General features: G+C 37.7%; 1 protein-coding gene across 1 annotated transcript in view; it reads left to right on the top strand.

The window, feature by feature from the left end:
• mnat1 (MNAT1 component of CDK activating kinase) overlaps positions 1–14,107 on the top strand; it is a 169,989-nt gene extending 155,882 nt beyond the window's left edge. The window contains exon 8 of the mRNA XM_028822074.2: positions 13,808–14,107. Coding sequence (XP_028677907.1) covers positions 13,808–13,922 — 115 coding nt within the window. The 3' untranslated portion in view covers positions 13,923–14,107. The remainder of the gene's footprint in view (positions 1–13,807) is intronic.
• Positions 14,108–17,046: the final 2,939 nt, after the last annotated feature.

The following is a 17,046-nucleotide window of genomic DNA, read 5'->3' as shown; positions in this document are numbered from 1 at the left end:
TTTGTTTCTGCTTTGTTAGCAAGTGACAGCGTCTTATCAATTAAAAATCATTGCATGAGCTGTCGGTTTTTTTCAGAGTTAGCTCTCGGTCAAGGCAGGTTTTTTCTTGCCACAAGGCATGTAATGAATAAAGTGCTGACTGATGGTATAATTATATAATTTCAGAGTTTCAGTCAGTCATTTGGTTCATTCATTTATGTTTTTGTTTTGTTTATTTTTTTTACATAGTCCAATTTTATTTATGATATATAAATAATTATATTTAAGAATAAATATTATATTGTTTGTTAATTATGCAGGAATCACAAAAATATGTAGGAATACTTTGGGAAAAAATTGAATTAAAAAAAACAAATACTGTTATATTATAGCAATAAATAGCGTTATATTAATAAAATCACAATGATATTTGGGCATTGTTTGTTTATTTATTGGTTTCTCTGTTTAGTTTTTTTTTTCTAAAATATTCCACCATGCCAAAATAAATTTTAATTCCATATCATCAGAAATCTATATAAATTCAATGCCTAGTAAACCATGAAATGACAGGATAAAGAATAAAAGCCTAAAATGCAGACAGCGTAGAAGGGAGAGAACTTTTTGCCGAAACCGTCAGCTTTCCAAACAGTGATTGACTCATATTGGCAATCATATTTCCACTGTAAAACTGTGTTCTTGAAAAAACAAAAAATCTAATGTAAGAGAGATGGATGAATGGATTAAGAGTCAGTTAGAGAAAGACAATGCTTTGAGAAATCACAGTGGTAGAATTATTCCCAGTATTCTGGAGTCGGACAGCTGACTTGAGGCTTTACTGAGTAATACTTTAACTGCTATGTTGCACCTTCTAAATCCATGTGTACACTATGTGTGTGTTTGTTATACAAAATATCTGTGTGTAGTTATTACATATAATCATTAATGTGATTGGTTTACTTTTTGTGCAGCAGAACTAAAAATCTTAATAAAGCACATATTGTAATAAAACATTATGACTTATATGAATATTATCAACAAATAAATATCCAGTAAGTACCTAGTAATTCAGTCACTAATGGGAAGTGTCACCTTTATGTGTATGGTGTGCACCCACCCACCTCATAAAATAACATTTATTCCATAACATATGCTTTTAGATGCATCACCAAGTCAACCCATTATGCTATCAGCCCGTTACAAGCAGTGCTGTTACTGTCAGTTAATATCACTCAATAAAGCACTCATCTCAAGGGTTGTTTCGGTGTTATGGCTTGGTAAATTCAGTCTGTTTAACAGAATTGGCTTGTATGCTCAGTGCTTTTCTATAAATTGTTATCCTGTTGTATCTTTTTTGTTATAGAAAAAATACCACCTTTATCGTAGTCTGAACCAGGATTGTTTTATCCACTACTTTATAAATTGTGATTTTTTTATTTTTGTGTCAGGCTTATAGTAAACTAACTGAAGTACCCGACGTTGTCCTGGTATACATGTATAATTTGTTAAGTAAATAAGCAAATGTTTGTGGTTTTTAAAAATAGTGATCCTTTTGTCATTTTTGGCTGAAATGCTAGTGTCCCAGTTGTCTTCTACACTACATCTCTGATAACACTTAGTCTCTCTCCTATTATGAGTCAAACATTTTTTCTTTTTGTGTAGGATTGGATTCCATACAGTAATTGCAGTAACATCTTGCTGGATTGGAACCATGGTTGCTACTTCTTTGTATTTCCTGGTTTAGTGTGGTTTCATGAGTTGATATTTAATCACACATTAATAAACTGGGTAGCATGTTGAATAATTGAATTATTTATACAGCATGTCAGATGAGCAAAACTACTGTTTGTTGTGTTTTTCCCCTGTATTAAACCCCCTATTCATGATGATAGTTTTGAAACTCCATAAACTCTATATGTTAAGTTAGGTTAAATATAAAATGCATGCAAAATTTCATGAACATCCTTTTGGCTGTTATGGAGTAATTAATGTGTGTTTTTATTGTGCTTGCCCTTCTGTTACAACCAGTGAAATTCTTAAAACTCCATGAAGCCTGTATTTTAAATTGCATTAACAGTATTGTAAATACAAAATTTAATTACAGTTAACATAGCCATTTTTGAGTGATACACGATTTTTGTATTGGTCCCCATCACACATCCCCACATCACAGCTGTTGCTTCCATTGTATCTTTGACATGGAATGTTGCTTTCATATTTTTCAAGTTGGACCAACAGTAGCCTTGTGGGCCCAGACGTGCACCTCAAACAAGAATACACATCTGTGGACAACTTATTAAAAAGTTAAGAGTGAATAGTGGCGAAATCCACCACTGCTAATGGTATGCCCACAAGACTTTTTCTTAAAATACCTGGTCTCAGTTCCTCCAGACCGTGCAGTTAAAACCACCGGGGTTTCAGGGAGAGAGCAAAAGAAACAGAACAAAAGACTTGACGTTGAGAGAAAATATAATGCTAAAATTACTTGTCAATTCAGGAGTTCAGTAGCACAAGGTAACTGAGGCTTAATGATACAATTTGAAACATGAGTTAGTGCTGTGATAGAGCAGACAGACAAACACATAGACCACTGCAGCTACTTGGGTCCACGTGTCTTAAGACGTGCTTCTGTCTGCTGTGATGTCTTTCTGTCATTTTGACAATTTATCACTCTGTGGCATAACAACAACAAGGCAAATTTAAATAAGCATTGTGGTCTATGGATATACTATGTGTTAAAACGGCAGCTGTATTCTGGCATGGCTTGTTTGCATATCCAATTAGACAGTAATGTTAACTTCATTTAGTTCAATTAGACATGTAGTCAGAATGTGGATGTTGTGCAGCCTCGTCATGCTTCTACTGGTGTCATTAGGCAGATTTGTTGATTTGGGTGTTTTGAGTACTGAAATCTCCCGTGACTCTTCATTATCAGTTCTATTAATGGCAGTCCTTTTGACAAGGTCAGGTAATTAGGTCAGGTCAGCTGACTCCATGAATTCTTTTAAAAAACAACTCAAAACTCATCTGTTCAGGAAGGCTTTTAGCTCTACTTGACTTTATTACCCTTCTCTCAGTTTACTTCTCTGTCAAGATGCTAATGTAACCTGTATGTGTGTGTGCTAGACCATCAATTATGTTGTCTGTTAGGCTTTTTCTTCTCTGAATTCATGTCGTAATCTTCTTTATTTATTTATCTGGTTTGTACAATGCTATATACTGTATACCCTGCCGTTCTTTCTTATATTCTGTAATTGCCTTGAGCATGGGAAATGCTCTATATAAATGTATTACAAGGTGTGACACATTGGTTACCTCATATTTTCATGAGCATAGCTGCCAGTTCTTTCAGGCTTACATTGATTCCTGCATTATTGTCGTAACACTCTACAACAGAGAGTACATACAGCAAATGCGACAACATTCACATTTACCACTCATCCATTGATACTGTCGAATGCCAATGTATGATCTGATTATCCAGAAAGATTTTTTGCTTGCAACAGGTTATGTTTATTTTTAACATGTGCAATGTGCTCTCTGCACACGCAACACATTTATATGTTTAATAGTAGTCTTTTTAGAAGACTTTTTGTCTGTAGACAGCTTATCGTAATCTGAAGTTTGCTCTTTGTCATATTAGGTTAACGAGTACACCATTGTCACACAAAATCATCGCCCCTACTTTGAGTGCTACCTTCATGAGGCATTGGATTGGTTTAGAAATGTGACAGTCAGTGAGCAGTCTAATTGTTGCCACCCAGTTTTAAGCAAAATGCACTTATGGTTGTCTCCAGCCATATACAGTGCATCCGTAAAGTTTTCACAGCGCATCTCTTTTTCCAGATTTTGTTATGTTACAGCCTTATTCCAAAATGGATTAAATTAATTTTTTTCCTTAGAATTGTACACACAACACCCCATAATGACAACTTGAAAAAAGTTTACTTGAGGTTTTTGCAAATTTATTAAAAATAAAAAAACTGAGAAATCACATGTACATAAGTATTCACAGCCTTTGCTCAATATTTTGTCGATGCACCTTTGGCAGCAATTACAGCCTCAAGTTTTTTTGAATATGATGCCACAAGCTTGGCACACCTATCCTTGGCCAGTTTCGCCCATTCCTCTTTGCAGCACCTGTCAAGCTCCATCAGGTTGGATGGGAAGCGTCGGAGCACAGCCATTTTAAGATCTCTCCAGAGATGTTCAATCGGATTCAAGTCTGGGCTCTGGCTGGACCACTCAAGGACATTCACAGAGTTGTCCTGAAGCTACTCCTTTGATATCTTGGCTGTGTGCTTAGGGTCGTTGTCCTGCTGAAAGATGAACTGTCGCCCCAGTCTGAGGTCAAAAGCACTCTAAAGCAGATTTCCATCCAGGATGTCTCTGTACATTGCTGCAGTCATCTTTCCCTTTATCCTGACTAGTCTCCCAGTCCCTGCCGCTGAAAAACATCCCCACAGCATGATGCTGCCACCACCATGCTTCACTGTAGGGATGGTATTGGCCTGGTGATGAGCGGTGCCTGGTTTCCTCCAAACGTGACGCCTGGCATTCACACCAAAGAGTTCAATCTTTGTCTCATCATACCAGAGAATTTTCTTTCTCATGGTTTAAGAGTCCTTCAGGTGCCTTTTGGCAAACTCCAGGCGGGCTGCCATGTGCCTTTTACTAAGGAGTGGCTTCTGTCTGACCACTCTACCATACAGGCCTGATTGGTGGATTGTTGCAGAGATGGTTGTCCTTCTGTAAGGTTCTCCTCTCTCCACAGAGGACCTCTGGAGCTCTGACAGAGTGACCATTGGGTTCTTGGTCACCTCCCTGACTAAGGCCCTTCTCCCCCGATTGCTCAGTTTAGATGGCCGACCAGCTCTAGGAAGAGTCCAGGTGGTTTTCGAACTTCTTCCACTTACGGATGATGGAGGCCACTGTGCTCATTGGGACCCTCAAAGCAGCAGAAATTTTTATGTAACCTTCCCCAGATTTGTGCCTCGAGAAATCCTGTCTCGGAGGTTTACAGACAATTCCTTTGACTTCATGCTTGATTTGTGCTCTGACATGAACTGTCAACTGTGGGACCTTATATAGACAGGTGTGTGCCTTTCCAAATCATGTCCAATCAACTGAATTTACCACAGGTGGACTCCAATTAAGCTGCAGAAACATCTCAAGGATGATCAGGGGAAACAGGATGCACCTGAGCTCAATTTTGAGCTTCATGGCAAAGGCTGTGAATACTTATGTGCATGTGCTTTCTCAATTTTTTTATTTTTAATAAATTTGCAAAAATCTCAAGTAAACTTTTTTCACATTGTCATTATGGGGTGTTGTGTGTAGAATTCTGAGGAAAAAAATGAATTTAATCCATTTTGGAATACGGCTGTAACATAACAAAATGTGGAAAAAGTGATGCGCTGTGAATACTTTCCGGATGCACTGTATATTACCAGTAACGACACACTGCATGATAACGTGCAGTGAATACATTAGACTTGAGCATTCATAGTTTTCATACTCTTTCTATGTACGTTTAGCATTCGTTTGCTCAGAGGTTGATGTGCTTGCTGCTTCCTAAGCAGCTCTTCTTTTCTCTAGCCTAACAGACCACTTCTTCTCTTCTTTTGTCGGCATTTTTTCGCGTTAAAACTGATTAAGTCAGTGTTTGTGTTGCAGTTACTTAGTACGTTTTCCTTCATTTTTCACTTAAGCTGGCACTTAAGTCTTCAATCTGCCTCAAGAATGATTTGAAATATGAAGAGGTAGGGGAAGTGATGGCGAAGGTGGAAGGGATGAGAACAGCACCTATATGCATGCGCCACACGGCCGCTCCCGAGAGTTGATTCTACAATAAAATAAAAAGAGGAATAACCTTGGAGGCCAATCATCACCCCGAAAGCAGATAGTAGACGTCACGTAGTATATGCGTACCAAATTTCAGGTCAATAGTTCAAAATGTTTGTGAGCTACAGACAAAATTTGATTTACAGGTTAAAATGTTATCCATACTAATGTGCAAAACAGAAAAATAACATCAAATAAAGCTCAAAATTCCAAAGACATATGGAAAGTATTATTTTATATATACAGGTGTATACCATACCTATACTATAGTGTTCAGAATCCATTAAGAAGGCAAACAGAATGTTAGGTTATATAGCACGATGTTTGGAGTACAAGTCCAAGGAGGTTATGCTCAACCTTTATAATGCACTGGTGAGGCCTCATCTGGAGTACTGTGTGCAGTTTTGGTCTCCAGGCTACAAAAAGGAAAGGAGCGCTAGAAAAGGTCCAGAGAAGAGCGACTAGGCTAATTCCAAGGCTACATGGGATGAATTATAAAGAAAGATTAAAATAGCAGAGCATTTGCAATTTGAACAAAAGTTAAATAAGAGGAGACATGATTAAAGTGTTTAAAATAATGAAGGAAATTAGAATCAGTGGATTGAGACTGTTATTTTAAAATGAGTTCATCAAGAACACGGGATGCAGTTCGAAACTTGTTAAGAGTAAATTTCACACAAACATTACGAAGTTTTTCTTTACACAGAGAACCATAGAAACTTGGAATATGCTACAAAGTAGCGTGGTGGACAGTAAGACTTTAGGGACTTTCAAAACTAACCTTGATGTTATTTAGAAGAATTAAGTGGATAGGATTGACAAGCTTTGTTGGGATGAATGGCCTGTTCTCATCTAGATTGTTCTGATGTTTAATATTCTATACTGTTAGATATGGTTGTTCCCCAAATCCCGGCACATGACTATTTCCTCTTATTGCGTTATAAGTCACAGGCGCATTTATCTTTACAGTTAATTAAATGCAAACCCATACATACCTAGTACTGTATATTGTGATGTATACTCAGAGAAACACACATTTCAATGTAGAATATAGCCATACTATATTTAAACCTAATGTTTTCATTTTTGTCTCATGCATTAGGAAATAATTTATATAGCTTAGGAAACATTTTTATAACACTATCATCCTAAGGTACTTTACAGAGTATATAGTATAGATATGTTTGGTATTTTTTTAGGAGGTTTTTCTTTTACATTTGGGTAAAGTGGCTTGCTCAGGGTCTCAAAACAGAGATTGAACCAGCAGCTTTCTTACTTATATTCCTGCTCCTTAACCAATACACTGTCTGTCTAATGGTAATTAGTTGGTGTTGAGATCTATGGAACAGTTACAGTATCTTGAGATTTAACTCTGCCACTGTCGTCTTCTCCTTCTCCTCTTCATCGCCCTGGGGCTGTGTTTGCTTCCTCTAGCAATTAGTTTCACAAACAAAACCTTTGTACCTGTGTATTCGTCACTGCTTTCATAATTGCAAATGTACAGATGGTATTAGGTCAGAGGTCACAGGATTTGCTCTCTTGACTTAAATGAATGTCTAAGTTTTGTCACGTAAATAGGAGGCAAACCAAACAGAAATGTGACTTTAAATCAAGTTCATTGCTGCCATTTTTTGTGGAGAAGCTCCAGGCATTATTTTTGTTGTGTGATGGATGATTTTCAGTCTTTTTTCTGTTGGGAGTGTGTATGCTCTCCCAATGTCTGCATGGATTTCTTTCCACATTCACAAAAATGTGCTCATTTGATTCATTGACGATTCCCAATTTTCAGTGTATGTGTGTGAATTTCTGAGTGGACCCTGTCATAGACTATCACCCCATTCAAGGCTTTTTTCAGCCCTTGGCCTCTGTGCTGCCAGGACAGGCACTGGCCCAGTGTGAATTGGATTAAGCAGGTTTGAGGAGATTATGTTGTTGTTTATCATTGTCATCATCATCATCTTACTATTGTTACTATTAAACGTCTACAGCTTAAAGTGCTTTGAATAAAAAAGCAAAAGATAAATGACAGATAATGCATATTATAGTAAGAATTTAAACAGCAGAACAGTAGTATGTGTTGCCTTACTGTAGGTAAGAAGAAAGATCACCAGATGCAATTTTTCTTTATTTGTAACAGAATATAACACACTGCCCTAATGTGAGTATTGCAAACATAAATTGAAAGTGAAAATGTCATGGAAGCTTTTTCAATTTTCATTAAGGGTTTTGCCTTTTAAATATGGTGATGTAATAGGAAGATGCTAATAGAATCTGTAGGAAGACTCAAGGGGAAAGGCAGCATAGAGAGTGTGTTTTTGTTTTTTTAGTTGCACATGTTGGGGGTGGAGTTGATAGCAAAGAAATTTAAAAGTGGAAAGGGATTTTGGCAACTCTTGTTTCCCTTCAAGAAGTCAAGGGGGCCTGTTTAGCCCGTAAAACTGAACTTGACTCCTATGAAATCAGCATCATTTGATAAAGTAGAGAGCTCCCCCTGCAGAGCTCCCTTCCTCATTTATCACCAGATGCAATGGAACAGTTTAAAGACTATGAAGTGTGTGAGGATGTCAGTGTCTGACAGGATCAGACTAAAAGCTGACAGATTTTGTTTTCATTAAAAATATATTTTTGAAACCTTATTGTCCAGTAACTGTGTGCTTTTTTGGTGTCTTTTGTAAGGCAAGACTCAAGTCTTATAGTTGCTTATGTATATTATGAATATACCAAATATCCATTACCCTGTGCACTCTCCCTAGTCTATATTATAAACCTCTTTTTATTTTTCAAAATCACACACACACCAGCAGCTCACAGCAGACAGTTTCAGACATAGGTGTGGTGTATTTTTTCTGTAAAACTTAATGCAGGCAGGTACTTGGAGACAAAACTTTCATTGAGTCCATGAAGAAGTTCACTTTTGTTGCACAATCCTGAATAACTGAAGTGTCTTAACCTTTAAATGCGAAATGAGTGCAGAAGAAAGGTAAAAAATAAACAAAAAGGTTACAACCTTGGAAACATCCCAAGCAAGGGCTGCTTCAATGCAAGGAACATCTGCAAGTGTTTAAAACAGACGTATCAAATACAATAATAAGCACAGCATGTTGAAATCTCTGAGCCAGCAGAAGATGCGGGCTGCAGCACCTCTAAAACCACAATGATGGAAAGATCTTTGGCAAAACCATGCTTTGTTCAGGACGTGCACATCAGACTGGACTGACCGCTGCCAGAAAACCCCAGGAATTCATTTCTTAGGCAGTCTTAACTAAACATCCGCAAGGGGCCCAAATACTACTCCATATGTTGGCAATTCTTGTGGAATCCTTGTTTCTATCCATGAAGAACTTTGAAGCCTCTTAATATATGCATAATCCAAACAGAAAAATTTACAATAGATTTGAGCTACAAGACTGGAGAATTTAAGGCAGACTTGAGTGGATTTCAGAGTACGGCTTACTATTCTGAGTGAAATCACAAGGCTGTAGTGTCATTTGCTGCCACTGAGCAAAGTACAGAATGGTCTTCATGGAACCTCATCTTTTAAAAAAAAAAAAATGCTGCAGTGGATAACATTAGTACTGACTCAAGTACTCCACCACATTCCCTTTTCTTAATCTGCTAAAATGAAATAATCATCATCACAGCATCTACTTTGATTTCTGAGTTCTGAACAGACAAGTTTATTCTCACTAGTCTAAGAGGTACATAATAAAAATGTGTATCTAGTAAGTGCTGAGGAGTCTGGCAGGGCAATGCTGTGCATAGTAAGGCCTTAACTCGTATCCGTAGCTACTTTATGCACCAAGTTTTGACCGGATTCCTTAAATCCTTTAATATATTATGAACTATAGAGGGTGAAATACCAAAAATCCTACTGATTTGTCTTTGGGTAATGTTGTTCTCAAAGTGCTGGAGTATTTGCTGATGTGTCTGTTGGCAAATGGTCAACACTCAAGCCACCCTAGGTCCTTTTTGGAGGTTGCTTATATACCAGAAGTCCATTGGCTTACCTGTTTGTCAGCCTTTGATTTCAACTTGCCACGTCATTATTAGTCCTAAAGTGCCCTGTCACAACTTTTTTGGAATCGCATTGCTGGCATCAATTTCAGGATAAACGTGCATCTTCAAAAAGCAATGCAGTTGATTAGATAAAACACGTCGTGTTGTTTTTATTTTAGTACAAGTACTTTACAAATCACTTATGTTTTTGGTGGAATTTTCCATACGGCCCCAATGTTTTTGGAATTGGAGTTGTACAAAAGGAGGCCTGGTTTCAGGTCATGATGCTGCAGAAATATCCCGTGGTGTTCTGTGACACTGCTGTTGGGGGAAAAAAAAGCAGAGGCTGAAAAAAGATGGGTTTGTTATGACTGTAAGAACATTTAGATGGTCCATGAAATGGACATCCACCATTCTTGTTTTTTTTTTTTTAATTAGTGCCTTGTTTGTATTTATTTATTTGTACTGGACTGACAAATTCTGTGAACACATTAATGCATCCATTGCTATTTTGAATTAATTCTCCTGTATCTTGTAAAGTGGGTTGTATCATGAGGAAAAAATGAGTCTGGGGTTCAAGTCTTGGGTGCTCCTTGGTTCTATGTGGGTTTCCTGTAGTTTCTCTGGTTTTTACACAGTACAAAGACATGCAGGTTAGTGGACTGTTGATCTTTAATTGCCCCTGATGTGTATGTGTGAGGGTGTTCACCCTACCATGGACTGGCCTCCTGTCCAGGGATTGGTCCTACTTTGCACTGGTTGCTTGCATCCCTGCTCTGAATAAGCGAGTTTGGAAATTTGAAGGATGCATCTTGTAAAGTACCTTCTCATAGACTGTTTTGTGGAAGGTGCCTTATGAAATAAAATTACATTTTTATTCTCAAAGTAAACAGCTAGGAAGAATCGAAATAGATTTGTAATCACTCAGCATGTGCAGTGGGAATGGAGAGGTAGCATAGTGTCTGTGTGTCTGTTTTTTCATATATGTAGAATATACTGCATTCATATATACTGGTTTCATTTATGACTAATGTTTCTTAAGTGAGTGTTTCACGTCAGGTATTTGCAGGATGATTAGTTTCATCAAAATGCATGGCCCTGAGTCAAAGTTGCTTGCAGTTTACTATTTTGTATTGCATTTAAACACGTTTATATAGTTTGGTACAGTACAATATATATCATTACAGTAGCTTTTCCTACTTTAAATCATGGCACTGGAGGGCATTGCCTTGTTGATAGCAGATGCGAGTGACAATTTCACTGTAGTCTGTACATATAATAATAGTGACTCTATGATCCTATACAGTTTTTTTTAATTTATTTTTTTATTGTTACCAATAGCAGATACTAGAAAGAATTTGTGTGAGTATGAACTCCGTTGCTACCTTGTGTTATTGTTTAAAAATGTATTCTATTTGCAGAGCCCAAATGTTACACTTTTTAGCATTTACTGTAGTGCTTGCCTTTTTTCTTAGAGAGGTCTCCTTTAAATAAAATATGAGCTATTTTCATTATCACCATGAAGCTTTGGAATTGGGTATGAGTTTTTTTGTAATGATCTCCTTAGTTTTCAGCTTATTTTTGTATTTACCAAATGTTTTACACAAAGATGGGCCCTTTCTTAGCTGCATTCACAGAAATCTGTCCCAAGTATTCAAATACACACACCTATCAAAGTTTTAAAATAAAAACTGCAAATGAAATATCTTGAATTTCTTAAAAACCATGAGCTATGAAAAAGGATTAAATGTGCTGAAAACTATCAAAATGAATACATCACGGTTTAAGTAAATTCACTTCTGAATAATTTACAAACTTGTCTGCTATTGATCTATGCATTAAAAGCTTTTCAGAGCAATGGACAAACTGTAACTGATCAGTATTTAATTGCTATTTGTCTGTAATGTGCATTCCTGGGTGTACAAGCATTTTATTATTATTTTTTGCATCTTGCTGCCAATGGCAGGCCTACTTGCCAGTGGTCCCATGTTCTCTGTGCCAGGGGTGCAGCTGTTTGAGGCCTATTAGTGGTGCTTTATCTGCATTTCAGCCTGATTTGCCAAATCTGTGGTAAACTGACCTTCCTCTGGCAGCTGCCCTAGCAGGAGCTAATGGGCCAGAAAATTAAAGTTCTGTGTTACATAAACACTTCACACAATCCAGAAGGAAAGTGAGAAAACAGCAGTGAACTTTATAAAGGAAGTGCTGGTTTAACAGATAAAAAATTTTTCAAAATCTGAGTATACTATAGATTTCAAGGCTGTTATATTTATTTTCAGTTTCAGAAGTTCCCATTTGTGGCCCTGTGATCAACTGGTGCCATGTTCAGAGCTGTTCTCTGCCGTGCACTTTCAGGATAGGCTGAAACCCCTCATGAACCCTGCAATAGGGTTTCAGAATGAGTTGAGAATAATGCCCATAAAGGGAAACAGGCTTACGGATGGCTTTTTTCACTTCCCATTTCACGTGAAGCGTGGCAGACTGACTCAGCGGTTGTTCAGATAACTTGTTAATGTTCCTTGTATTTGTTTCTCATATTTAAGGACAGAACAGATAGAGTACTTAAACATAATTTAAAGGCAGTTGATTTTTGATTTACATTTTACTTCTTACTTTCCTGTCCAATATGCTGTTGGAGAGATTTATTAGTGTAGGTTTTTAGGGCCTTGAGGCTGAACTATAAGAGATGGTGTGAAAAAGTGGTTATTCAAAAAGGCAGGCTGTCTGCCTGCAACCTGTTTTTTTATGCCATCAACTTCACTTTGCAATAAGTTGCTTTTTCACTAAACGGCATAATTGTGTTCATTAAAATTTACTTTTGAATGCTTTGAAATCACATTTTTTGTTCAACACTTCTTGACTCACTGGTACAAGAAAACCCCCAACATACACCACTGGTGAAAAGTTTTAGAACACCTCAGTTTTTCCAGTTTTTCATCAAATTTAATCAATTGAAATGCAATGAATGACCAAAAATTGTGAAAAGATAAATAATAAATAAATAATTTTTGCATTTATATAGCGCTTTTCTCACTACTCAAAGCGCTCAGCAATTGCAGGTTAAGGGCCTTGCTGAAGGGCCCAACAGAGCAGAGTCCCTATTGGCATTTACGGGATTTGAACCGGCAACCTTCCGATTGCCAGTGCAGATCCCCAGCCTCAGAGCCACCGCTCTCCCTAGATAAGATAAGCAGTAAACTGTCAGAGGTTTAAATTTAGAGCTTAGGTTGGCAAAAACTGAAATATCACAACCTACAGATATTTTGTAGTAATTCAAATAAATTGAATCTTGCAAGTTGATATAAACAGTTTGCACAGGTGTCCCAGCTTCTGATGATTACTTAAAACCCTCTGACTGTCTTACAGCAGAGTTGGAACAGACTGTGTTACTACACCCTCTGAGGTACTACTTGGACAATATTCTAGTTGCAAGAAAAAGTGTCAGTGAGTCCAGTGGTGTCCTACACAATCCAAAGGCAATTGGAGGCTGGAAGAAACTCTGATAGGAAGACATCTGGCAGACCCAAAATCACGGCCCAATCAGAAGACAAGTGTCTGAGGGTCACCAGCTTGTGTAATAAGTTGTTAATCAGAAATATGATATTTTTGGTATGTTTTTTATTGGTGGTCCTAGCAGAAGGTTAAAACAGGAAATTTCAAATATAAGCATGTGGTATATCATTTTAGATTATTTTAAGGTTGGTGATTATGAACACAATGTCATTTTTGATTCTTTACTAGGGATCTAGCCCTCACTTGACCTTTGTCAGAGGGTGAAAAAATGGCATATTTCTACTACAATTGCAAATATTTAAATTGAAGCACACATTTTAATATTTCAAACATGTAACACAACTATTCTTGTTTCTTATGTACTTCTACCTCGTGGAGTCGTTCATTATATTTCTTACATGATGGAGGAGGTGGTGGGGCTGGGGGCTGCTTTTTTTGTTAATCAGCTTCTTTAATAAAGAATTTGCCCTTTTTCCAGATACCTCAATCATGTACGAGCGACATCCCCTCAGGACCTCGCAGGAGGCTACACATCCAGCCTTGCCTGTCATCGTGCTATACAGGATGCGTTCACTGGATTATTTTCTCACTAGTTGGCTTTACCACTTCAACAGCAAATTTGAATTGTAAGTCAATAACTGTTGTGAGGCCATGGGACAGGACTTGTAAATCTATTCTCTGTGCTGTTTTCATATTGTATTACTGTACACTTTAGCTGACATTTGAAAGGAAAAAGTATACATTAAATGTATTTTTATAAAGAATAAATTGACCTTGACATTTGCTTCTTTTTTTGTACCAGCACAAACACACAAGTATATCCTTGTAACTTAAACCTAGCATTTTTACTGAATCACCCATCAGTGTTTAGAATATCACTGCATCCTTGATATACAGTGGACTCCAAAAGTATTCAGACCCATTCACTTTCTGCACACTTTATTGTGTTTCAGATTTCATTTTAGATGGATAAATTTACCATTTTTAGGTCAATCTACACTCAGAAAATCGTAATAGCAAAGTGAATACCTGTTTTCAGAAACGTTTGCACATTTAATAAAAATCCTGTTTGCCTCCTGTTTGCTTTAATGATCTTTTAGATTTGTGTAGACCTTGATTGGCATCCAACTGTGGCAAACTGAACTGACTGGACATGGTTTAGAAAGGGCAGGGCAAGGGGGTAAAACTGTTTATAAAGCTTTGTCTTCCTAAGAGCACAGTATTCTTAATAATTGTGAAATAGAAGAAGTTTTGAAACACCAGGACTTTTCCCAGAATTGGCATTCCAGCCAATCTGAGTAACCTTGCAAGATGGGCTTTGGTTTTGTGACCAAGAACCCAATGATCACTTCAGGAGCCCTCTGTTGATATGGGAGAACCTGTCAGAAGAATGACCATCTTGGCAGAACTCCTCAATAAGGTGTTTATAGAAGACTTCCTAAAAGGAAGCCACACTTGAGTTAAAGGCATGTGACAGCCCTCCTGAAATTCACCAAACGTTATTTAAAGGATTCTGAGGAGGAGGAAATTAGACTCTCTGGTTTGATAAGACAAAAATTGAACTCTTTGGGCAGAACTCCAGTCACTATGTCTGCTGAAGACTAGACACTGCTTATCACCTACTTAATACCATCCCTACGGTGAAGCATGGTGGTGGCAGCATCATGGTATGGGAGTGCTTCTCCACAGCAAGGACAGGAAGACTGCCTAGAACTGAGGGAAGGATGAATGCAGGCAAATACATGAGAGGTCATTAGGGTAATCTTATCCCTAACCCCTGCTCCAGAGTGCACATAACCTCAGACTGGAGCAACGGTTCGCCTTTCAGAATAACAATGACCCAAAGTATAAAGCCAAGACAATTTTTTTTTTTCTGGCAATAAATGTCTGGAGTAATTAATAGAAATCTTTAAGACATTCTTGGTGGTTGGACTCCCAAAACTTGAATCCTTACCGACTTGTGCACTGTGTGTAATTATACCTCTGGAATCAATGTAGGCTTTACGGAATCTACCATTAATCTTAAAAGTAAGTTTTGCCATTTAGTACTGTTAGAACAGTAGGCTCAGAGGTGTGGACTGATTTTCCTGTCTGCCTTAAAAAGAAAATGAGCTGGAGCAGCAGGGTAGAAATGAGTTAGTGCCTGCTCAACCTTTGTACATATTGGAATCAAGTACCTCTTTTAGAAATCCCTCTTTCCAAGAACGTATTGGAAGCAAGCTAAACTTCTTACATTTAACATTTTAATTTTTTCTTTTTTCAACAGAAAAAGGATGGAAGAAAATCTAATTCAGTGAAGATCAAAAAATCCACCAACACTGTGGCTGTTTTGCCAGGGCACATATAGAATGCTCCTGGTTTACTTTTTCTCACTTGTATAGTGCTGTGGAAAGGTATTTAGCACCTTGCTAATATCCTTTATTCCTGGTTGCAGCATCTTTAGCAGCAATCACAAGTAAACAGTTCCTGCAATTTGACAACAGTCTTTCAAATCACTGCCCCATTGATCTCTGCAGAACTGCTTTAATTCAGACATATTGGTAGGTTTGCGAGTGTGAACTGCTCATTTCTGATCCTGCCACAGCATCTTTATTGGGTTCATGTCAGGAATTTGACTTGGCCACTCCACAACTTTCATTTTGTTTCTACTGAGCCATTAATTTTGCTTTTGTGTTTTGAGTCATTGTCCTGCTGCATAACTCAATTCTGCTTCAGCTTCAGGTCATGGACAGATGACTGGACGTTCACCTTAAGAATATTCTAGTCAAGTGCAGAATTCATGGTTCTTTCAACAATGACAAGTCCTCCAGGTCCTAAGTTAGCAAAGCAGACCCACATTTTATTACAGGTATGATGTTCTTACTGTTGAACACTTTAAACTTTAAGCCAGACATAATGGCACCTGTGTCACCCAAAGAGTTCTACTTTTGACTCCTCTGTCCACAAAACATGATTTTAAAAGACTTGTTGATCAGCCAGATATTTCTTTGCAAATGCAAGATAAGCAGTAATGTGCTCTTGGATAACAGAGGCAACCATCTTGCTACTTGAATACTGACCTTCTCGGCCTAGAAATATCTACAGTTCGTCAGATGATGATGATGATGATGAGAGATTTTCTGTGAATTCTTAATTGAGTTGTCACTGTTCCCCTGGGGTAATTTTGGCGGGCCATCCTTTCCGGAAAAGATTCACCTCTGTTCTAAATGTTTTCCATTTTGGAGATAATGGCGCTCACTGGCTGCAGTGGAGCCCTACACCCTTTGATATGATTTTATAACTCTTTCCTGACCAGCAAGTTTCCACTTTTTTTTTCCTTGTCTGATCTGGAATTTTTTATGAACATAGCATAATGTTCTTCTAGAAACCTTGTGGGAACTCCTTCACTCTCCATAAGGGTCGATGTATGGCAAGGTTTAGATTTAACGGGGCTAGCTAGAATCGGCTCTGTCTGTGTTCAGTCACAATACGCAACTTGCAGTCATTGGGTACGTCAGACCTGCTGACTGCAGTTGCTGAACTCGTGGCCATGCCGATCAAGCTCAGGTGTGTCTAGTCTTATTTGACCCAGTACAATGTAAATGTGGTTTGCTGGTTGATTCAGCAACTAAAGGGGAAGTTACTTTGTCACTTGGGTAATATAGGTGTTGATGATTTTTGTTCCTTCAATAAATCAGATGATCTTTTAAAAACCTCTGTCTTAAGTTTACTCAGGTT

This window comes from Erpetoichthys calabaricus, chromosome 16 (genome assembly GCF_900747795.2).
Source record: "Erpetoichthys calabaricus chromosome 16, fErpCal1.3, whole genome shotgun sequence".
Taxonomy (NCBI): Eukaryota; Metazoa; Chordata; class Cladistia; order Polypteriformes; family Polypteridae; genus Erpetoichthys; species Erpetoichthys calabaricus.
The sequence above is the reverse complement of the archived record's forward strand: the minus strand, read 5'-3'. Positions and strand labels throughout refer to the sequence as shown.